The 24808-nt window shown below is 43.9% G+C and overlaps 1 protein-coding gene and 1 pseudogene across 1 annotated transcript in view; one reads left to right on the forward strand and one right to left on the reverse strand.

The window, feature by feature from the left end:
* The window catches only part of LOC147748761 (pre-mRNA-processing factor 40 homolog B-like), a 146360-nt gene that overhangs the window by 90369 nt on the left and 31183 nt on the right, over window positions 1-24808 (reverse strand). Inside the window, exons 10-11 of the mRNA XM_086928428.1 lie at window positions 11446-11610; window positions 10062-10170 (exon numbers count right to left, since the gene is read on the reverse strand). Of these exons, the coding sequence (XP_086784554.1) occupies window positions 10062-10170; window positions 11446-11610 (274 nt within the window). The remainder of the gene's footprint in view (window positions 1-10061; window positions 10171-11445; window positions 11611-24808) is intronic.
* On the forward strand, window positions 229-5023 carry LOC147748762 (Golgi integral membrane protein 4 pseudogene; annotated as a pseudogene).

Consider the following 24808-nt stretch of genomic DNA (forward strand, 5'->3'; position numbering starts at 1 on the left):
CACTGAAAAGGATAGGAGCCACTGTCAGGTCATCCATGTTTAACACTAAACGCCTCTCCCACAGAAGCGCAACAAATACAGCACTTTCCCAACCATACACTCCCACCACGGTTTGGAGAGTGTTATCTATCCGAAAATTAGATTTGGCTCACTACAACAGGTGTATAAAGTGCTATATTAAAGCTACAATAAATTACAATGAGTCGACGCGCCACTAGTATGAGAAGGATGCGAGAGGCACAAGGTAAGAGCGGAGTGAGGCACAAGAGCAGAGCCACACGGACTAAAATGACCTTCAAATGTACGGAGTGAGAGGCATAATGCAAGAGGAGTGAGGATGTTGCTAGGGAACAGACGGGACATTGCCAATCACCAAGGGTTTCCTTGATTGTGTGCTTCAGACAAGAGAAGGTTCACAGGCCAAAATCTTACTTTTTGGTTACAAGGGTAAATCCACTGGAGGGATGGGAGGGATTGAAGAAAAGTCCACTGTATTCCTTACTGGCAGCAAAGGAATGCTATGCATAGCCAGACTGTCCATTTGTCTGCCTCAGCCAGCACAGTGCACCACCTAAGCTTTCACACCTTCCTCCGGGCAACACTGGATGAGTTTTCCATGTCCAGGCATGAGTCTGTCATCAGTCCTGTGTTTTTTTTTATATTTACTTTGCATTTTGAGACTTGTAGTCCTGTGTGTATAATGGGCTCAAGAGCACTATAAATCCCAGAATGCAAAGCAAAAACCTGGACTGGATGAGATGCACGCATAGGGACATGGGATACGTAAGAGTTCTGTGTCAGTTCATTTGAGATCTTTCGTCCGCTCTGAAGTGTGCATCAGTCTGATATGACTTGGTTTCCCAATTATCGTGGAGCTCATATATCAATATATGATCTCCATAGTAAGGTTAGTTTGGTTCCTACTGGGTTTAGAAGTTTTAGTTGAACTCATAGATCATGGAAAGAGTTACAAATCATGCGATTTTGTGCCTATTCTGGGCAGATAAGGTTCATCATATGGTATTATAAATTCTTAGGACCCTATTTAGCGTATAGGCAGACCGGTTACTCAGACAAGAAAGTGGCAGATGTCTCATCAGCCGCCTTACATGTACATTATAGTTAATGACATTCTAAGCACAGCAGAATGGACATATCTGTCTTTTGATAGAGTACCCTGGTCACCAACATCTAAATATGGCCTTTAGCTTGAACACATGTGCCAAAAAAGGCATTCAACTTTTTTAAAGGAGGATGTTTTCAGGTTAGCACAAGCATAAACATAAAGTTAGATTCTGTTCAAAACGTATTTATCTACACTATTAGTAATGAAATGCATAATTTGGTACTCAAACAGTATTTCATAGACATAAAAGCCAATTTTTAGAGTGTATGTTAATTTGACCTCATATGTAAGATCTTCTTGTAATGATATAAAAGGAGTAAAATATTGTGATGTAAGTGGCAGAGGGCAAGAAAGTACCTTCTTACATATTTTATTTGGGCGAGTCTTATTACAATGAAGGTTACAAGTAGCCCGAGTGGTGTCCCAATGTGGATAACATTCCATGCCATTTTGAGAAGGCTGTTATTTACCTACCTGGGGATAGTAGGTCCAGAAATAAAGGGCACTGCAATCCTTGATTCAGAGACAACAGACACTGTTGCTGCAAAATTGGGAGAGCAATAAATGCTTCCACCCCAACTCTCCCTTCTCTAATCTGTCCTCACCCCTTCCACCAGCACCATAGCAGGTGGAAGGGGGTTACCAACTGCCCAAAGGAGGTGATCATGAGGGTCAACTTGGGACTGTTATTTCCCTTGGGAGGGAGACAGTATGCAGAATTAGATCTGGCAGTCCTGGTTCTACATGTTAGTCCCCATTCATGGAAACATAAATTGTAAATCCCCAGATTAGGTGCAGGGATATCAGCTAGAAGTGGACATTCCGGATACCGAGATCCGAACAATTATATTCGGGAAGCTCACAGTGAGGGCCGGAGTCTTTTCAAACACTGTCAGTATAAGCAATCACTTCGAATGTTGTATCATTTTGTTATTGTTAGTTCAGAATAGTAAACTCATTAAGCAGGAGGCAACAGTTGCCGTTTTCTAAAGGGTTGAATTATGCTTTTGTTGTGCGGCTCAGGTGACTTGTTTGAATTATAAATATAGTTCATTATTTTTCTATTTACTTCAGGTAAGTATACAACCCTTTAGGGCTGCATATCTGATTTATGTTAGGAACATGCACATCTAAATTATATTAGAAACATATAATTAAGTGCTTTTCCAACTGAAATAAGGCTAGAATAAAATTAACTTTTTATGCAACACATACGAATGGCTAACTCGTAGTTTACAAGGAGCATGCAGGAGTTTCTTGTCAACAGCAGAAGTATATGTCTTGTAAAACAGTACATGGCCTTGCCTTACAAGCTAAAAATATTTTATAGATTTGGGCCTCATGTAAGAGAGCTTGGTGACGTAGAACTTAAAAGCACTGGCCTTACACTGGAGTGCTACCTCTCAGCTTACTCTACTCCAGAACATGCAATTGAAGTGTAAATGTAAAAATGTAAATGGATACTTGTATAGCGCACTACTCTCCCGCAAGGGTCTCAAGGCGCTTGTACGAATACCGCTGTGGAACCCATCCTGGCTTTCCCTGTGAGGTGTCCACTCCTGGGCACCCCCAAGGTGGAGGCCAGGCATCCTTAGCGTTGTGGGGGCCGTTGTGGAGATGAAGCAAGCTATTGCCCAGAGTTGCAGAGTGGGACCCATGATTGGAATAGGCACCGAGGTGAGAATTATCAGGTCCGTGGAATTTTGAGCCCAAGACCCGCCAAGGCTGGGAATTGAACCCTGGACCCGGGCTAGACCTCTGCATCAGGGTCTGCCGCTCTAACCATTGAGCCACACTTCTCCAAGTGCAAAGGATCACACGATCAGTCCACAAGGAGTCGGTAACTTCTTACTTTTTGCCCCCCCCCCCCTACATTTCCTATCAGCTTTCCATCACCCCTACTTAGTTGCCAATGAATGAATGATGCACCCGAGATCCTGAGTTGAGATTTCACTTGCATTGTTTAATTAATTGTTTTATTTTTTTTTTATGTGAGGCACATCTAGTTCTTACATAGTACATAACAATAAAGTCATTATTTTACTAAAGTGTGCTAAATCGGTGCTAATGTTGTTTAATGCATTTCAGCAGCTCAATAATATCACATTCCTCTAACCAAGTGAAATATTAACTGTTATCTGATCACTTCCCATTTTTCACATTTTCTTGGATTTCTGAATGAGCACCACAACCTGTATGTTCTAAAGGACCGATGTACATTCAAAAAAAGCAAAAGGTTTTACAAGAATTTTTTAAGACTAGGCAGTGGTCTATAAGACTCTTTAAAATGATTTAGTCAACATTCACAAAGTGGAAGGGACCCCTTCTCATGTGCAATTGTGATACCACTACCTTTGTGTAGTCAGTACTATATTAATGTTTTACCACTGGATTTTGGTTGCAAAACCTTAATGTGTCCCATTCCAAATTGGTATTTGAAGAGACAACCTAAACATGCCCATCCAAATACTAATTTGGAATGTAGATGCAAACCAAAATGTGTAATGTGTAATGTGTTACAGAATCGCAATTTATGTTTGCTCCATACCAAAAGGTGTTTTTGCAGTCGTAAACAGCACGATTTTGTGAATAAGACCCTTTGCGAACACAGAAAGCCTTAATACATCTGGCCTGTACACTTTCTCTTTTTTTTATATTCTCTCTCACCTCCACTCTCTTTCAGATGTCTCTATCTCTCTCTTTCATGCTCACTGTCTTACTCTTCAATCTTCACTAAACTGGGCTGTTGGTGAGAGCGTTTGGCTGCAGACTGAGTTTAAACCGGCGATTCCCCACGGGTCTCTGGTCCCTCCGGACGAACAGAGTGCAGCGTTGTGAAAACGTGCCTACTTCCACGGAAAAGTGATGAGCTGTACGTTAAAGGACACGTGCTTCCTGCTGAAATATTCGCCTGGAAGTCATTTGATAACATCCATGCATTTCTGCCCTTGCTCGAGGAGCATCGTCACAGGCGCAGCGGCTCTGAAGGGCCAGGCGTGCACAGGAAAGGCTCTCAGCACGTGAAGTGATGTACACACGGGATGACAAGGCTGTACTGTGCTGGGTGAAGACATACTTAAAAGTAGACATCAGGGTTGATACCCGTATGGTACGCAAAGCGCTTTGATGTAACAGTGTGGCGCTGTGAATTCACAATAACGTCATAATTTGTGAGGCGGAGCAGGGCTATAAAGGCAGGCGTATGGCTCCTAAGACTGTTAGTCGGACATTACTGTCAAGATGATAATGGAAGTCCGAGGGCCCAGCCCTCGCTGACGAGGAACCAAACTCTCCGGCCATGGGACCCGGGCCTGTGGATTTCGCAGGCAGAAGAGTATTCTGCAGACAGACATCTGCTTGCTCGCCTTGATGAGCCTGGGGTCCGTGCTCTACTTGTACAAGCACTTACACGAGAAAGTGCACAGCTCCGAGAACATGTCCCTCAAGTTCAAGCAGCAGCAGGAGACGCTCTCTGCCCAGTTGGAAGTGGTGTATGAGCAGCGGTCCATGCTGGAGCGGTCCCTTCAGAAAGAGCGTGCGGAGCACAAGAAGACCAAGGAAGATTTTGTAGTATTTAAATTAGATGTCCTGAGCAAAGAGAAGGAAGACGCCATTAACCACTTCGTCGCCCTCCCCTCTCACCACAAGATCCTGAAGAACCAGCATTAAGATGTGAAGAAGCAGCTCCTGGACTTGCAGGTGCAGTATAATTCTCTAAAGCTGGAAAACTGGCGAGCGTTGGAGAGCCACAACCAGAAATATGCACAGCTGCAGCGGGAGAATGAGAAACACCAGGGGATGCTGCTGGCTAAGATATCGAAACTAATGGAAGAAAGTATGGTTCTTCGCAATGCACATGAAGAGCTCCGCTCTCAGCTGCTTTTGATAATATTTTGAGTAAGTGAGGCCTTTTAGAGAGTACTCCGCATTTGTATCACTTTTCTAAAAAGGTCCCAACTAAATTCAAACCATGACTGATGCATCATGTTCCTCCCAGGTGCTCAACCTGGGACCCTACAAGAGCCTTAAGTTGGACAGACTTAAGACATGCTGCAAAGCACGGGACCTCGTCATGGGTCTAGACCCACAAAAGCATATCTGCAAAAATTACTTACAGATAGTGCTAGGGCCAGGGCTGAGGGAGAAACCCCCCCTTGGAGAAGGGAAGGCAGATGCTGAAGTATATGATGATTCCAGCAGCATTCAAATTGAAGACAAAACCACTGAGAGCACACCTAGTAGTGTCTCAGAAGAAATAGATGCTGAAGATGCAGGACCTCAGAAACTGGCCAAGAGGATAGCATTGGAGGCTAAACTCCTGGCCATAGAAAAGGAACAATCTGAGCTGGGCATTGGACCTATCTCTGGTGGCATCAACATTATAAATAGGGAAGATGGTTTTGACCTTAAAATCCCAAAGGGATTGTCCAAAAATAGTCACAGGGTGATGATAACACCAATTGGTTTAAAGCCTTTGAGAGGGCCTGTAAACGGAGACAGCTGAACACGAATCATTGCGGTTCTCCTTTTTGGCAACTGATCTCAGGAAAGTGTAGGGATAGGCTCCTGACACTGAATGAGACAGATGCTGAGTCTTACAACCTCATGAAGGACACCCTGATTGAGGGCTTTGGACTCACCACTGAGGAAGAAATGATCAGGTTCAGATGGACTCGAAAAATCCAGAGTCAGTCCTGGGTAGATTTAGTAGACCTTTCAGTAAAAGCCCTAGGTGGCTGGTTGAAAGGTAACAATGTGCATGATTCGGATGGACTTTACAATTTATTGATGAAAGAGCTTCTGTTAAGTCCTTGTTATGAAGAGAAATTATATTAGTACCTGGTAGACCTAGGTCCACGTTCTCCCCAAGAGTTGGGGAAGCAGCAGATCACTGGGTCAAAACAAAGGTGACCAACCTACCACTGGTGGGGTGACTTGGAGAAAGAAGCCAGGAAGCCACCACCCAAGGGAAAGATGGTGATCAAGCAAAAGATAAAAAAAAGTAGTCTAAAGCCCTCCAAAAACCTGTTCAGGGGGGTGAGCCAAGAAAATCTACACAGTCTAAGGGTGTGTACCAGGGTAAAAACTGGGATCCCCAAAAAGGCTTGGTGGCATGATGATTGTAAGGCTTTCGATCACCGAACTGGAGACTTTAGCTGTCCCAACGAAAATAATCCCTCTAGTGCACCTGCAGTAAATTCAGTAGTAAGTCTCCAGATGGGATCACAGGTGAACCCTGACCATGTCAGAGAGCTCACAGAGGCAACTCTAGTCTCAGAGGGTGGAGCGGATGTAGCTGCCCTGGCCATCTGGCCCAGTAGCCTGTAGAGATACAGATAACAGTCAAATATTAATGTGGTCAGACTTTAAGCACGGAGAGACACTGGTGATAGTGTCATCATGGTGGCTGAGCAGCTGGTGTCCTCAGAACAAGGCAGTTTTCATTATCCATCAATTATTATTTTTTTTGAAAAGCAAATGGTCGTGGTTTTCCTTCCCATGAAGGACTGCACAGGATGGCTGAGCCCATAAACAATGCAAGACAAAAATTGCTGAAAGCCTTTGGCGACGAGGGGAAGTAAAGGGTGAGGTGCTGTCTCAAGGCATTTACTAACAGCCTGGGGCTTTGGCAAATGTAACCTGCATTTTAAAACAAAACACTCAATGACGGGGACCTCAACAAATCTCTACACCCTACGACCTCTGCTGTCACTCTCTGTCTGCCTGGTCTCCCATTTTGGTATGGTATGTGCTGGTGCTTGCTGGAGGTTTTGCATTGGCAGCCGCACTCATTAATCGGGATCGGAACATACTTTTTAAAAATCAGCCTTTGAGGTGCAGCGAAAGAGAGAAAGGGGAAAATCAGGAAGAAAAGAAAGGAAGGGGTGTCTCTTAAATATCACAATCACAATATTGTTGGGATGCAATATTGAGGACAGAATATTGAAAATAAAATGGCGACAATTAAGTAAGTCTTGATTTCCTATACCTAACTCCACATATATGTACCTACGCAGGAGCTATATCTTCAAGGTACATAGATGTGGAGTGAGGAATTGTAAATCTATACTTCCTTGTATGCACTTACTATTGGATAATTTGCCCCTTAATATTCTGTCATCGATATTCTTGTACCAAATTATTGGTTTTGAAATTCAGTAGTACAATCAAAGATTTGTGTAAGCAAGAATGAAAAAGAATCTGCAAGAGTTGGCTGGAGAGAAAAAGCATTGGGTGGTGGAAAAAAGAAGCACGAGGCAGTATCAAGTTTAGGCACCCTTGGTGTTTGAAAGCCTTGGAGTTTGGCAGCGCCTGCTCCTAGGAAGGCTATGATACCCTGCACTTTTTTATTTAATTTTACAAACTCAGCGGCTGCTCTAACCTAAATTGGATGTCGAGCACATACATAGAGCTCAACCTGATGAAAAAAGAACTCCTCCTGTTTGTCAACTGCTTCAAACAACCTCAGATTGGATCACAGCTAATTTAAATCTACATGGCTTAACCTCTCATCGGACTGATAGTGCTCAATCCATTTAATTCCCCCTTAATGCAGGCCTGATATTCAAAGAACACATTACCTGGAAAACCAAGAGGGATATGTTCCACTGTCCCTCAACAAGCAAGTCAATCCATGCCTTTTGGGAACTGGTTGCAGAGCCATACTGCAAACGCCGGCTCCTCTTTCAGCTGGAGGCAATGCTCTACTAAAAGGCACCCACTCTGGCAACCCGGAAGAACATCCGGCATGCCACAGCGTACAGCATTAAAGGTTTACAGAAATCTGACCAGATCATTTGAGTGCCTAAAGACCTACTAAGGCCACCCCCTCCAGGCCCCTATCATCATCATGAAGACAAAATGAATCGCCTTCAAGGCCTGAATAAAAACACCTGGACACTAAGCTAAACTCTTCTCGTGGACCCACCAGAAGATTATGACATCTCCAAGATAGAGATGAAGGTGTGCAAGAAGTTAAAAACAGAAACCAGACCTTTTCCATCAACTCACACAGGAGGTGGAAGAAGATCTCCATGCTCATAAGAACAGTTCCTACACTCCTGCAATTCAGGAAAGAACTGAAGAAACATTTCTTTATGGTGCATTACGCCAACACATCAGAACTTATCTGATGGCCGCCCCCCGTTAACAACTGTATAGGACCACGATCTCTCACTACTGTTTAGTGCTTCATTGCTTCCTAGTTCGGTTCATGTAATGCAAATAAATGTACATAAATAAACAACGCTGACCACTGTGCCGTCTCTTCACCCCTTCAACTCACACTGGAAGGCAACTTTCTACGACTTTACTAAATGCAGAAAACCTGCTTTTCATCAACTAACTTTATTTTTAACACTGCAAGCTAGAATTTCGAAGCAGCTGGAGAGCCGCACAACCACTAAAGTCCAAATAAAATGAAAATCAAATCTCATGCATGCAAAAACATTCCGTAGACTTACCTAAACCAAGCATGGTTGCAACCATTGGTGCATCCAGAGAGACAACCTCCATTAACACGCATTGAGGTCACACCAGTACCACATGATTGAGGTAGCAGCTTTGACAACGACAACAGGGCATCATATAATGGATTCCATTTAGGGAGACATTTTCCAAAGCAAGTGTTCGTTCCATGTCATGCCACTGGTCAGAGATGTAGTGGCAGAATGCAGAGACAGAGTCTCGAAGGGGTTTGTATTGGGAAATGACACTTGGTATGTGGCATAGTCTAAGACCTGACCCACACACTCGGACAAAAATATGCAATAAAACATCTTTGGGGCTGCCAAACGAGACCTGCAAATCTCCTCTGAATTTGCCCCCATGTTTAATCTGTTACATTGTCTACTTGAAGCCAGGACCCCTTGCATGTGTTTCTCTGATAGTAAGTAGGTGTTTAAGCCACTAAAATATGATCCTGGCATTCAGAATGCTGGCCCTCAACACATTGCCTTTTTTACTCAGCTCTGCACTATTGCACAAAAGGCTAGACGAAACACTGCAGTCATTGCGGTTTGCAGCCAGATTCCAAACACAGGCAGAGAAAACGAGGTGCAAATGGATACGGTTGTTTTTACTGAGAAACAGCATCTCTTTGTTTGAAACAATTGCATCACTTCGAAATTATAGAGAGTTCCACTGAAATGAATTAAGTGCTGTGGATCTGTGGAAAGCAACACTTAATGCTTTTCTCAAGTAGACAGACCTAAAATATCTGAAACTCAGCATTCATTTAATGCTGTGCTGACTGGGACTTTAAGAATTGTAACCATATGGGTTAACCCTGTACCCTTAACGACTTAACCCTGAAACACTATCTCTATATCCCAAACTTTTTACTTTGTATCCCAAATTCTTAAACCATGCATCCTTAACCCCCAACCCCATAGCCTTAACCTCGTCCACCCTAAATGCTGTACTCTTATCTTTAACCATTAACACCTTAACCCCTACACTCATACACTAAGCCCTTAACCTTTATTCCATAACCCTCTACCCTTAACCATTAACACCATAACCCTTTAGTGCCACATGCCCTCTGTGTTGCTTTCGATTTCCCCATAGCTCTTTTATCTAGGCCCTTCCATCCCATCACCATTAGCATTATTGTTTTCAAGGTCTTCTGTCCTCCTCTGCAGCCCCTTCAATCGTCCCTTCAATCGCCACTCTTCATGGCTCCACTCTCCTTAGTCTTTCGATCCCTTTTGCTATGACCATATAGCCCTCTTTTCATGCCATCTGCCTTTCCACAATCTTCTTTGGCCCCATACACCTTCTTCAGTGCCTAGTATCCTCCATGCCAACACCCACTCTTTTCACCCTTCCTACACCTCATTATCATCTTTCTTCCCTTTCCACAGTCTTAGCTCTCCTGTCCTTCCCCATCTTTTCCTTTTCTATCAAGTTTTCCCAGCACATGGCAGTCTCTTACCTTCTCCTTCTTGGCCAGAAAAAAGAGGACATCATCATAAATTTCCTTGCGATCCCGTTCCGGTACCACAGCCCATACTTCGAAGTCTCCAAACATCTGCTCCGCTTTCCTATAGAACAAGAGATAGATTATAGTATAGAATAGCATGACATGGCCTGAGAAAATCAAACCAGCACCTACTAACTCTGGAAGGTGCGAGCAGCACAGAAAGGGTTGGAGGTGCTCAGAAACACAGAGGGAGCTGAAACCACAGACAATAAGGAAGGAGCACAAACATGAAAGGAGCAGACACCAATGGGGAGATTAGAGGTTGAGTTTCAAGAGCACAGAAAGGATAGGAGGTCAGAAGAGACACACCTGGACAGACCCCAGACAAGTAGGTCAGAAGACAAAAAGGGTAGAAGATGTACACAGGCCTGGAAGGAGAGCACAGACATAGAAGGTAAACAGGCACAGAGGAGGTGATCACACCACTATAAGATGCAGCCCAGACAGAGAGGGCGAGAGCACACAAAAGTCTAGAGGTGGAGTGTAGAAAAAGGGTAGAATGTGAACATAGGTGCACAAGTAGGAGAAATGCGAGTAGAAGCAGGTGGGGGATCACAGAAAAGGGAAGAGAGATTACGCGCACAGATGACGAGGAGAGAACAGAATGAGGAGGATTGGCACAAAGGGAGAGAGCAAAATGTATCTGATCCTGGAACATTAGAGAATGATAGTGCCTGCATATCTGTGGCAGTGGTAGTGACACTTCACCTGTAAGAGATGGTGGGTCAGCTGGTTTCTGCCCTGGCAGTGGATAGTTCTGACCTTTTAGGTCTAGCAGGTGATCGGTGAGGTCACAGTGTAGTTGTGGCAGTGAAAGTTTGAATTCCCCTGTTATAGGTGGTTGGTCAGGTAACTCTTCAGCCTGTACCTATAGTAGGCACTTGTCTACAGGGTCTGCATTGGTAGTGGGTGACAATAACCCTTTCTTACAGTGATAGGTAGATCAGGTGACCCTTGTGTCTGTCAGGTGACTATGCACCTGCAGCATGGCAAGAAATAGGTTAAGTAGGTAATCTGTGAAGGCATCCTGTACATGTAGAGGATCAGGGCATTAGTAAGGTAACTTAGTACCTGCAGAAGAAAATCAGTCAGGTTACTCTGTGTTATAGTGGGATCTATGAGGTGACATTTTTCCTGTAGCCGGTGATCCTCACCCTGTTCCAGTAGTAGAAGACTGGTCACTGACCCCCCCCCCCGTACCTGCAGCAGGTGGTGGGACAATTGACAGTGCATCTATAGTGTTGCAGGGATTAGTCAGGTGAACCTGTACCTGCAGCAGGAGGAGGGAAATGTGACCCTATGCCTGATGGGGGTGATACGTCATGTAAATCTGTACCTGTAGCGGGTGGTTGATGTCATCTTCTCGTGTTGTTCCAGGAAGTGCTGGAGATGCTCTTTGCCTTCCTTGGCCTTCAGGCGAGTTTCCTCCTTCTCTTCCTTCTCACGTTGGGACTTATACGCGTTGAAGGCCTGCTTCTTCTCGCTCAGCTTGGGAAGGGCGCTAAACAAGTTGAAATAGTTTACTATTACACTCAAACAGAAGCACATACAGGATAGAGGCTGACATCACTGTGCTACCCACAGTGCACAGCAAACTTTCTAAACTAGGCAGATACCATTACACACTATTTGCACTATGCTGGGTGTGTTACATACACTTCATTACCCAGTATGTGTCATGCTGTCTCTGCACTATGACTGATGTGTTACACACACTCTCCCACCCCTGTGTTATACATACTGCACCACCCAGAAGCATTACACACACTTTGTACCATCTAGGGACACGCTTGGGTCCCACAGCGCTTCACACACTGCACTAACCAGGGTACATTACACACTCCTTGCAGAACCCAGAGTGCATTACGCTCTTGAATATGTTGCAAATGTAACTAAGATGCATTGTAAACGCACACTTTCAAACTGTACTAAAGTGTGTTTGCCATTCTTGACTCGCCTAGTACATCACACACACCTGCACACAGCCACATTCTGAACTACCCAGTAGTAGAGTAGCCCTTGGAGAAATGTTAGAGGATGTGGCTTGCCGTAGGTGAGAAAAATATCTTGGGATTAACCTGTTCTCCCTCCTGAACTGTAGTGATACAACCTCTAACACTTCCCCTGTCGCCAGTGTATCCTCTTCTGATTAGACGATTAAAACCATGCCTATGTGCTTTCCATATTTTACTTCAAGCGCAAGTATCTGGCAGGGACATTACCTAATATTAGGGCAGCAGATGTAGTGGCACTGTGGCCTAGGGGTGCGAGATGCCCACAGTACCAAGCCAGAATGCACGGGCCATGATCCCGGTTTGAATTCGGGCCCTCTCGACTTCAATAATTCTAATAAAAAGAATGCAATTGAAAAGTAGGACTCCTATTCATGAGACTCATTGCCCGCAAAAGTCTGGCAATGATGTGTGGTGTCCAGTAGACTGTATGCAAAGAATTTGCAAAGGTGAGCCAAAACACAATCATCTTGAACCATTGAGCATTGGTACTAAGAAACAAAGCATTCTGCTGGGAGAGTTTGACTTCCCTTGCCCTGGAGTAAAGAGCATGATGTTAGAAACCAGAGTACCTGAAGCTGTGTTCGCTTGGTGATGTCCTGAGTGTTGTGCGGGTTTGCTACAGAACCAGTGAGTGGGTAAGGCCCTTGGACACTACAAAACCAGTATGTGAACCCTCATTAGGACCAATAGAAAATGATCTCAGGATGACCAGTGGTGTTTCCTGGGGAGATCTTTGCTGAGAACTACTGTTTGTGAAAAAAGTCCACAAGACAGTAAAGAGTAACTAAGAAAGCTCTCAAAACCCGCTTGGGACATTTCATCATCAGTGGGTAACTTTTTTGTCAACACTCAAATATGTGAAGAAACACACCCATGCACCCCTTCTCCCCCGCAGCACAGAAAACCAAAAATAAATAAAAGGGCCTGACATGCCTCAAGCAGGTAGGGTCATCTTTATATTTTCTGTTTGCGGCCACCAGGATCTTCATATTAAATGCTGCATAAAAAAAGCCATCTCTTGGTATACCCCTCACAGGAACCTCAGATCTCTGGGAACCTACAAAGTGACCCATTTTAGATTCATGAAAACTAAATAGGGTGGCAGCTGCTTCCTTGCAAGAGCCACTAGACTTTGGAATACCCTGCCACTCCACATTAGATCCTACCATCTCTACAGGTTTTCAGAAAAATTCTTAAAACATGGTTTTTCAACAGGTAACTGTTTCCCCTTTTTTCTTCTTCTTTGCTCTGCTCAGTTATCAGCACCAAGAAGCCCTCGGATATACGCTGCTCTATATAAAACTTGTTAAGATAACAGAACATGTTTTTTGCAGACTCTGGCAACTTTATGTACTTCACGTTACTGAAGGACATAAAAGGCATGAACTATGAAAAGGTGTTTTAGGCATTAAGCATTGGCTTACTTTGTCATGCAGGCTCTGCACTCCGAGCACTCCTCACACTTGTGCTCACTTGTGTTGAATCGGTGAAGCAGGAGTATTAAAGAAATGTAGAGCTGGGTCACCTTACACTCCTAGCAACCACCAGCACATTCTCTGTGATGACAAAAGGGACTGCACACAAGTGTGTTTATTTTCACATCTAACTGAGGCCAAGCCAATAATCTGTCTTCTAAACTGAGATGGCAGGGTAACGCCTCATGAGGAACACTCTGATACTATACACTCCTTTATCACAAAGATTTAACAGGAGAGAACATTACACACTCACTGATAATAGAGACAAAACGTTCATACCCATTGGTAACAAGCAGGAATTTGACACGCGTCAGAATTGTGGAAGCTGGTTGCGTACTAGGGTGTACAAATTGGTATTTCACTCTATTTCCAAACAAGATCCTCGCCAGGTTTCACCTGATATAAGCTTGCGGGAAAATAGAGCAGGGTACTCAGTTTGTGCGTGGATAAATAGCACATGTGCAATTAGCATGTGGACAAAAGCAATCCAACTTAAAATCCCATTTTTGAAGATACTTCTCTAACTACAGATTCTTGACCTTTTGAATATCTCCAGAAGTCAGACTGGATCTGGGGAATACCCGCAGGCTGATAGGTCATGGCATGTGGCTCCGATGTGACTCTGTACCACAAAGAAGTGAGAGAGCAGAGTAGCATAAAAGGGCCATGCCTAAGTGCTGAAGTCAGTCCCTTTGTTCCACTGCCTTCAACGTGGATCAAGAGTTCCACTCCTAACTTTATCAGTCTTCTGACAACTTATGAATTTCCTTATACAGTGTGCTAGGGAATATGCCTCCTCTGAAGGCAACAGGATTCAAGCTGAGCCAAGACCGCAGGAAGTAGATATCGATCACGCACCCATACTGTGTTTGACTCTGGTGCTTGTGCGGTAAATGTGCAAACATGCACCCAAAGGCGACCTGAGAATTGAGCATAATGTCTACATTGCAAAAAATAAGTTCAAAGCATAAGGCTGGTACCCGCCCCAAGTCAAGGGGCATCTCGCAATCTTTTTTAAGACTCTGGGTAGCACAATGTCCTGTTCACACTCAGTCTTCCAGTAAGTCAAAATCAAAAAAGTGCCATAAATGCAACAAAGGTAAACAGGACTCAAACCCATCCTACCAATCATAAGCAGATGATCGGCACGAGGACATCAATCGAAAGATCATAAACCAGAAGTAACCTAGGTCTTTGACTTTAGTCCAGTTTCTCAACGGGTCTGGGTGTACCCTGAAATTTCTGGGCTGTTGTCGACCCTGACGAAAAAAACAACAGCTTTCTAGGAGGCCATTTTGCAACTGTTTGAAATGCTTGCAGCTCCCTTTTTCACACCTCCATGCCATCAGGCCCGCCCAGTGTCAAATTCCCCATGTGGACTAGTTTGTGAGCAGTTTCCAGCACCAGTTCAGACTTCCACCCCGGCTATTGGGTCCACGCCAGTTCTATCCATGCCAGCATAAATGCTGACTCCACTGGTGCCAGCCCTAGTTCCAAATCCAGCACTGGTAACCAAAGCCAAACTGTTGTTAGACTGCACCAGGGCGATGTCATAGTGCGAAATTAAAAAAGTGCAAGAAGTTGTTATGCAACCAGATTCCAATCTTCAGCCTCTGCCTCGATGCCGGTACTGTCAGAAGCTTTAGGCCTTTTTGGATCAGACTCTGATGAAGTTCAAAGTATACAAAATGTTCCCTACAACACTGATGATGAGGCGGCGGACAACTGCATATACAGAATGCCAGAGAGATAGAAACATCTCCAGAGACTGAGCTAGATTTGCCACCTGGGTCATCAACTGAAGAAAGTGCTTCTTTCACAGTAGCAGTGCGAAGGGCAGAAGTGCTAGATTTACAATTGCCTACTTTTTATTAACTGAGATCCTTCAAACTAGTTCGACCTCGTCTGAGCTCATATCTCCATGCAATAAGGCTCTCACATAAACTCTCATGGCCATTTGGACTAAGCTGTTTTCGGTCCCTCTGGTCAGTTGGCCTGTGATCAGACGGCTTAGACCAGCTCCAGGTGTTCCCAATTTTTTGACAAAGCATTCTACATCTGAAAGTTCGGTGGTACAGGCATTAACAAGTAAAGTAAATCCTAATTCTTTTCTGATCAACTCTCTGGAGAGAATTGAAAAGTATTGATGCTTTGGAAAAGCAAATGTTCTATTTTGCCACTTTAGCCTCTGGGCAGGAACACCCAAGAGTGTTGCTAGCTCAAACGATACATGATGGACATGACATGGTTAAGTATGTCATGAGTGCTGGCTTGGACACCTCAAACTTTACTGGCATAGCTATTAGCACAAGCTTTGTGCTGAGGCGGCATGCCTGTAAAAGATCATCTGGGTTTTAAGGATATGTCCAAGCGTCTTTGATGGAGATACCCTTTGATGGCTCCAGATTGTGTGACGAGAAGGCTGATTAGACGCTTGAACAACTAAAGGACAGTCAATCCACAGGATCATCCTTGAGGCTTTTGTCTCCCGCCTCGCAGTTCCACTGACAGTTCAGGAAATTTAGGGACTATTCCCGGGGGCTGACAAGCCAGCCCTCGCAATCTGTGTAGTAGCAGACTCAATCCTTTCAAGGCCGATTTTGTGGTGGTGATTGTGGCCTTTCACATAAGAAAGGCCAGCTTTACTTTACCTCCTTATCCCCGTCAGCAGTGGCTACAAAGCCCTCACAGGCCCACACCCAGCCAGTAGAAGGCAGGATACAGCAGCTCAACCATGGCTGGAGATACATCACATCGGACAGATAGGTCTTGCAATTCACCTACTCCATGCCTTACGTTTTCCCTCTGCCACATTTCCCTCCCACATCAGAGCAACTTTCAGCAGAGCATTCCCCACTCCTGATGCAAGAAGTCCGCCTTCTGCTTGCCGTAGGAGCCATGGAGTGGGTGCTGAATTCAGAGAGAGAAGACTGTTGCTATTTGTGCTACTTTCTTGAGCCTTTACTGGACCTCCACCCATTGTATAAAATAAAAGGCCGAGAGTAGCTGATCTGCAAGACCCATCTGCCCGATGTCCCTGGATGTACATGATGTGTATTTCTATATATCTGTCCTGCAGTTCCACAGACATTAACTGATTCACAGTGGGGTCAGAACACCTACAATTTCCAAAGCTTACCTTGGCCGCTTGGGTGTTCACAACAGTGATGGCAGTGGTTGCTACTTCCCATCGGAGCTACATTTGCTCCCATACATTGACGCCAGGCTGTTAAAGACTGGCTCACTGCAGACAATTGTATGCACCTATAGCCAAACATCTGACATACTTGCAGTTTTCCATTAGCAAGCCAAATTCTCACCTGAGCCCCAAGCAGGGCTCATCCTGTACACAGTGGCAATCAAGGTTTTTTCATTTCTGCAATGAGGTGGGCCTCTTAGGATATGAGCCTGATGTTTCTACCCAGTCCTGAGTCTCAGTGGAGATGGGTTTGATGCTTCTCTACTCCTAGCCTTGTACATCCTTGTACACTCTCCAAATCCCAAACAGCAAATGGCCTATACGTGCCCTGCCATGGAAGCTCAGGTTTCAGTTTGCCCAACATTAGGACTACCTCAGACTCCATTCAGATATCTCAGGTGACGGCTCAGGGTGTTCTGTGGTGGCAGACAAGGCCACCCTCCCTGCTCCATCCAGACCATATGGTTGTGACAGTTGTGTCCCTGCTAGGTTGTGGGGGGCACCTGAGAGAGGTTGGGCTCAGAGGCCGCTATGACTTTTAAATTACCCGCATCCTGTTCCAAACAAAGAAGAATTGGCAGCCTGGAAGAAGCTGTCTCTATCAGCAATGGGTAGAGGAGAGCTTTTCAAGATACCTTCTCTTCCGTGGTTCCTTTAAATGTTTACAAACTGAGAGTCTATTTTCAGACATCAGTTCCTTCTAGGAAGAAGTCTTACTAACCACATGGACACAGGTGCCACATCATGGCAGTCTGTGGGTTCCGTGCATCTGCCGGACATCTGCCATCTGCCTTTACTACTGGGCATCACAGCTCATGGTCATTAATAAGTGGACCACCAGTAGCCAGCACATAAGTTAGAGATTAATCTTGTACAGGCCTGGAACCTAGAGACAATACTCTATGGCTCCTCCATCCCTATGGGGTGCCCAACTGACCACAACCTCTTTCATTTACTGGCACTGTGCCTTGAAGCACATTCAGTGGTTTAAAATAATAACTGGGGAAACCTAACTTTTTGGCAGGGTACCTGGCTCTCACATGGCTTGAAGGTATTCAGGCAATGGGATCTGATTGACATCTTGAAAGTTGGGGATGTGCAGGCAGGTTTGCCAAATTAAAATATATGCACAATTAAAGGGAAAAATTACATCCTGCACAAGAAGGGCCATGTTGATGAACTCCTTGCTCACCCTGATCAGCTTGAGGTCTACGTGGCAGCAGGATGTGGATGTCCATAAGGATGGTGAGTGGTGTGAGGCCAAGATGGTTGCATGATGCCTCTCCATCTCTGCCAAACTGAGGTTTATACAATTCTAATATTTTCACAGACTATATTATGACCCTACTCAGGTGCCCAACACCCATTGGGCTCAAAGGGCTTCAGCCCCCCGTCGTGTGAGTCAGCCCGGGAGGAGACAGCTTCCCGGGCACACACACATCCGCACCCGAGTACTTCACAGGTGTTTAAAAGACCTTTTGCTTGTTAATGAAGCTTGATGTTTAACTCCTGCTTAGAGCCCCTGCAGCTCCACTCTGCCTTTTGCCTGCAGAATCAGCCCTCTTCGAACTTTTTTCTTACTCCCCCCCCCTCCACCCCCCCTGAAATTTGACTCTAGTTGCACCTCCTCTGACCCTACTAAACTTTGGAATATGGGGAGAAGGCAGGACCATCGATGCCCCAGTTGCCAGCAAGATAGAGCAAAAGTCGTTCACATTGTTCCAGGCTTGCACAGCGATCAAACGCTACTGGTTGAGGATATATAAAACATTAAGTGACACCATAGATACTAGTTTGAAACCTGATCGTCAACATGCACTTATGGGTATCGAATAGAGGGGTGCAGACTTTCCCGGGACTAGGAAAGTGTTTGTAATTGGTTTGTTAGTGGCAAAGGGAGACATTCCAGGCTTTGGATTGCTGCAGAGGCTCTCACAGGTAGAGAATAGCTGTTGGTGTGGATGTTTAAATAAGTATCACAAAAAATGGAATGTAGCACTTGATCAATGTCTCTGAATTATTTAAAGGTATATAGGTGGGGTGAGGACAAACTATCTTGAGATGATGGTCTTGTTATGCTTTAGGTGGACCAGTGAGGCTTACACTGTGGAAGTGTTTTTTTTGTTGTTCAATGTTGAAATAAAAAGAATGATAACAAAATCTAGCAGGAACTTTGAATGCCAGAGCAGATTTTGGTTGACGGATTAAGAGTAGCCTCTCCACCCTAAAGTGGCAACAGCATTTTCGATCAGTTGGGCATGCCCTGGTTTGATCCGTTTGCCACCGTCCAGAACACACATAGTCAAAACTACTTCACATCTGGGTTTCATCCACGTATGTCAATGGGAGATGCGTTCCAACTGCGATGGGACACTTTTCCCCTGTATGAGTTCCCACCACTACCTCCCTGAGTTGAGTTCTAAGGAAAATCAAGACCAATTGTGCACAAATAATTTTAATCTCCCCGTACATACATATATATGTATATATATATATATATATATATATATAATACACATACACACACAATGTGTTGACCTTTACAACGTGTTGTAATATTGTGCAGGACTTTACAACGTATGCCTTTACTGTGCAATGTAGTGGTATAGTCTGATATTCATATATATGTGTGTGGAGTGAGTGTGTGTGTATATATATATATATATATATATATATATATATATATCACGGCTCCTTTTTCTTTTGTCTTAAGTAAAGAAAACTACACATCACAGTTGATTTAAAAGACTTCACAAACTGTAATAGTCACAATTTGATTTATGCGATTCTATGTCCGTGCCCGCGAATGTATGTGGGCCAAACCACTCAAAAAATAAGGACCAGAATAAGTCAGCATCGAAGCCGCATTAGGTGTGGCACTCCAAATGCACCCCTTGTTGAACACTATGCCAGCATGAAGCATACAGCGGATGACCTCCATTGGACAGTCCTGAAATCTGTCAAACTACCACAGAGGGGCGGTAACCTACAGCAGCTGCTAAATCGTGAGGAATTGAAATCCATCATTCAATTCAATACTATTCGGACTGGGCTCAATCGAAGTGAGGACTGGACTACGTTGCTTTGATTGAACAGTGAACAAAGAATTCATGAGATAAGACAGTAATGGCCTAACCCTCCGGTTTGATGCTGCACAATGAATACTCCATGACAACAGGACAAACTGTAAATATAAATAATCATGATCTCCTGGAAGCGAAATTACTGACTGGTTGTGTAATGTGTTTTTACTAAACTTTCACCGTTTCTAAAAGTCACCTTGGCACTATCACTTTGTCTTCACTGGCGCCCCTGCCCCCGTATTTAGCCATTACAAAATGGCTCCCGCAGTAGACAGCCCGCCTCTAAGGCTTGACACCCGTATTGCAGGTCATGTGACCTGCGCGGCGTGCTACTATCTCGGCGTGCTCTCGCAGTCCACTGACTTGCATTCGGCATCGACCGAGGAGCCACGGGAAGACGAGTCCTCATCGGGACTGAGTAAGTAATTGTGGAGCGTCCAAATTGTTTGGCTATGACCCGCCCGTTGGCTGATACTGATGCACTCCTTACTCTTTACCTTACAGCGTCCAAATCCCCATTGTTGGGATCCCACGTGTATGGTCCATGATACCTACACATATTATTTTTATATATTTTTTTTGTTCAAAAGAAACCCTGGTGGGCTTGCCAATTTGAGCACCTCAAGGTAAGCTATACCGCCGCTGCTCTGAGTCACATAGCCCCCCTCGTAGCCCGGTATTAAATGCACCTCTCTGTTTTCAGCGCCATTTCCGCGGTTGGAAACGACCAATACGGGTTAAGTATCCTACTATACCTATTGCGTCCGGACCTCCGAAGAAACCACCTTGTCATCCCTCTGCGTGGTACGTTGTCCGCATGTAACCTCATTATTTAAGAAATCATGGGTTGTGCTACTGTTGAAACTTGGGCATTCCACCTTGATCCTGTCCCTAGCAGTTTGGCCCCGAGGTGTTCACACGGCCCACCGCACTCGATTTAAATGCCACCCTCGCCCTCACTCCACGCCACTGTGCTAGCCTTGACATTTCCTAGTTACAATCCCCATACCCAGCAGGCCATAATTTGAATGGTTCACAATCACGTCATTTCACGCTAATTCTCGCAACCACTCACGCACGCCACTGCGATTCCGAGGAACTTGAAAATGTTGTTGCTTGATGATTGATTAAGTCACATACACCATGCACTTGGTCACACACTGCGTTTTCGATACATGGTTAGCATGCGTCTGCAAACTACTCTGAAATTGTCTGAAACATATTTCTTTCTCTTCATTTTCTCCTGAACAGGCTTCTTTTACAATCAGGCATGTCTTGTTCATTACAAATGTCCTGATGATGATCCCATGTATCTTACAGAGCAATTAGGGATCGAAACGTCGACACCCATGAGTGGGTTCATATTTACAACATTGATGAATAAGATTGTTTATATTCCACTCCAGGCGATACTGTGATTGATTTTTTACCTATAAACAGTACCCTGTCCTTGCTCTCGCTCTTTGCCTGATAGACACCCCTTTCACCCTTATGCTATCTTTCTGTTTCCTTCTTTTCATGTACGACACAGGCTTGTGTCTTGTAATTACGATTGTATTACTGAATTGAACATTGCTTCTTTATAAAATAAACTCCTTTCCCGGCTGGGTTTGGAAATTTTATAACACGTATAGTTTTCCATTGTGTTTCCATACAGCATTGGTTTGTTGATCTTGAATTAAGCTAAGGACCGTTTTGTTCACTATAACGTTAAGTAAAGAAAACAGCACTCACTGGAGTAGGATCAGCGTTTTTTATTTCGACCCTTCGAGCACCAGACGCGTTTCGGCTCCTGCCTTTGTACCACTGACAAAGGCAGGAGCTGAAACGCGTCTGGTGCTCGAAGGGTCGAAATAAAAAACACTGATCCTACTCCCGTGAGTGCTGTTTTCTTTACTTAAGACAAAAGAAAAAGGAGCCGTGATACTAGCGAGGAACGCCCCTCGCAACATGCACCCGTGCTGGAGTGCACGACCTGGCGTAATGAGAAGCAGTAATATATATATATATCAGTCTGCTCCGAAGAAGGGTCCTTCCGGGATCCTGCTCCCTTAGTCAGGTGGCGCGTTTTTCAGCGAACCCAAATGCCGAACGAATAATTTTAATCCTCAGTTTGCTTGGAAGCATAACGCGCACTCAGTAGTATAGATGCTCAGATTTTTATTTCTCAGAAAACGTTACGCGTCTCAACACTAAGTCACAACGTTTTCTGAGAAATACAAATCTGAGCATCTATACTACTGAGTGCGCGTTATGCTTCCAAGCAAACTGAGGATTAATATATATATATATATATATATATATATATATATATATATATATATATATATTTACTGCCTAAGTTACACAAAGACCCAAAAAACCTCCCCGGCAGGCCGATAGTATCTTCGATTGGTTCTCTTTTAGAGAACACATCAAGATACATTGACTTCTTTTTTAGACCATTCGTTGAGAATGTACCATCGTACTTAAAAGACAGTAGGGATTTTATCAATAAAATCACCAACTTTGAATGGCAGGATGGCTGCTTACTCATCTCATTAGACGTATGCAGTTTGTATACTTCCATTAGACATGAAGATGGCATTGGAGCATGTTGGAAATTCTTGTGCACCAGATCTATCTCCTATCTGAATCATTCTGAGATGATAATCCAAATGATCAGATTTTGTCTGGAACACAATTTTTTCGTCTTCAACGATGTCTACTTTAGACAACGGCAGGGGACGGCGATGGGAACTTGCTTTGCTCCAAGTTTTGCTAATCTTTTCATGGCAAACTGGGAGCAGCAGGTAGAAAGGACTCATCCAATGTACCGCGGCCATGTGAAAATGTGGCTACGCTACATTGATGATCTCTTCATCATCTGGGACGGGACACAGAGTGAAGCAGAAAGTTTTGTGGCAGATCTAAACAGAAATGACCTCAATGTCCGGTTGGAAGGTCACATGGATACCCAGAACATGGTATTTCTGGATCTACATGTGAAAGTGTTGAATAGAAAGCTTACAACCTCCTTATACCGCAAGGAAACTGCGGGTAATACCCTGCTGCACGCGGACAGTGGACACCCGAAAACCTTGATCAAAAGCATTCCTTTTGGGGAATTCCTCCGGGCTCGGAGGAATTGTAGTACGGAAGAAGATTTCATGACTGAAAGTGTATGCATGAGGAAGCGCTTTGTTGAGAGGGGATATCAATCCTCTATCACAGATGCTGCTTTTAAAAAGGCCAGTGAAATCAGCCACCAATCCCTGCTAACGAGTAATGTAAATCCGGAAACTGTAAAAACAACAGAAGTAGTTAGACATATTTCTACTTTTCACTCCAAATCATGGCAAGTATTTAATATCTTTAAACACCATTGGAGTGTCCTGAGAACGGAACCTACTCTGATTGAAGTCCTAGGTGAGAACCCCAGTATGACTTACAGAAAAGCACATTCCCTCAAGGACAAATTGAGCAGAAATGAGGTAAGCATGAACACAACTAAATCAAGTGACATCAAAGGTTTCTATACCTGCATGAAATGCAAAGCGTGCAGGTATAGTCAAAACATCAAGAAAGTCTTCTTTCCGGTTGAGGCAGTGGAAAAGCCTATCAACAAACATCTAACATGCTTATCTGAATTTTGCGTGTATGTTTTGACATGCCCGTGTTCAAGGAAATACGTAGGGAGCACTATGTTCCCTGCCAAGAAACGTGTCCTTGAACACATGAGATCTATTGAAAACAAAGATCAAACCTCGCCCATCGCACGTCATTTCGAAGAACAACACAAGAGCAACAGAAATCTGCTCAAGTTCTTCGTAATTGACAAGCTCCCTGCCATGAGGGGAGGTGGTGATAAGATCCGCAAATTAAGACAGATGGAGAACAGGTATATTATTGAGCTCGACACCCTGATGCCTAGGGGTTTAAATTCGGAGGAAGAAATGAAATGGCATCTAGGTGATTAATGTAAATTGCAGTCTTGATATGGTTAACAAATTACTTGCTGTGAATGTAATTAGAACTGCAAATTGGTTTTTAGCCCTTGGTCTTGTTAGTGCCTTCCGATGTTTTTAAATGTATTCTGTTATTTTAATTTTGTTTCATCACTTTCACTCACTCAGTATAAGACTCATAGCTTAAATTATTAGCCTCTGGTTATGCATGAGAGAGATTCTGACTGGCACCTTTTCTTTTGTGTTTCACTTATAGGTACTGACTATGTTATGATGCACAGGGAGAAACATCCGTCTAAGACTATATACACTTGGATTGATACGAATGACTGCCTTATACAGTATATCTCACTTGGGATTCCACTTATAGCATCTAACGCACTGAACTTATCGGGCACTTTTCTGTTAAGTCAACCTACTGTAGTTGGACATTGTAATGTTTCAGAGAACAGAAAATTATTTAAATAGAGACCAAGAATGTATGTTGGTTAAAAAATAACCTAGGTAAACTAACACGACAGAATGCAAAACCTCACTTGGGGTTGTGTATATATGAGTTTATTGCTGAACTGATGTTTCATTGATAGTTTGAATTTAAAGGGGAATTTAGAAACCGGATGTTTTTCTAAGTTAAGATGTTAGCGTGAACTTTGAACGCGCATTTGACCTTTTCTGTTATTTTCCCTTTGCATGTCAGGTCATTAGATAAGTGGCAATGATGGGCTTATTTATGCCAAATGCTTTTTTATTTAGAGAAGGTGCCTCTCAAACATATTCTTGTTCCTTTGAACTATGAGACTAATGAATGTACACTCCATTCAAAGATGGCCGCTACAAACAAGCAATGAGTCCTTTGTTTATGTTGCACTTATCACGTTGAAACTTTATTTAAATGTCTGCTCATTGGATTTGTAACTACCCGTGACCAAGGCGATTTTCCTCGCCGAAACGCGTTGGGTTGTGTTTCCATGACTTAT

The sequence above is a fragment of the Lissotriton vulgaris genome, chromosome 1_1 (assembly GCF_964263255.1).
Source record: "Lissotriton vulgaris chromosome 1_1, aLisVul1.2, whole genome shotgun sequence".
In the NCBI taxonomy this organism is placed as follows: domain Eukaryota; kingdom Metazoa; phylum Chordata; class Amphibia; order Caudata; family Salamandridae; genus Lissotriton; species Lissotriton vulgaris.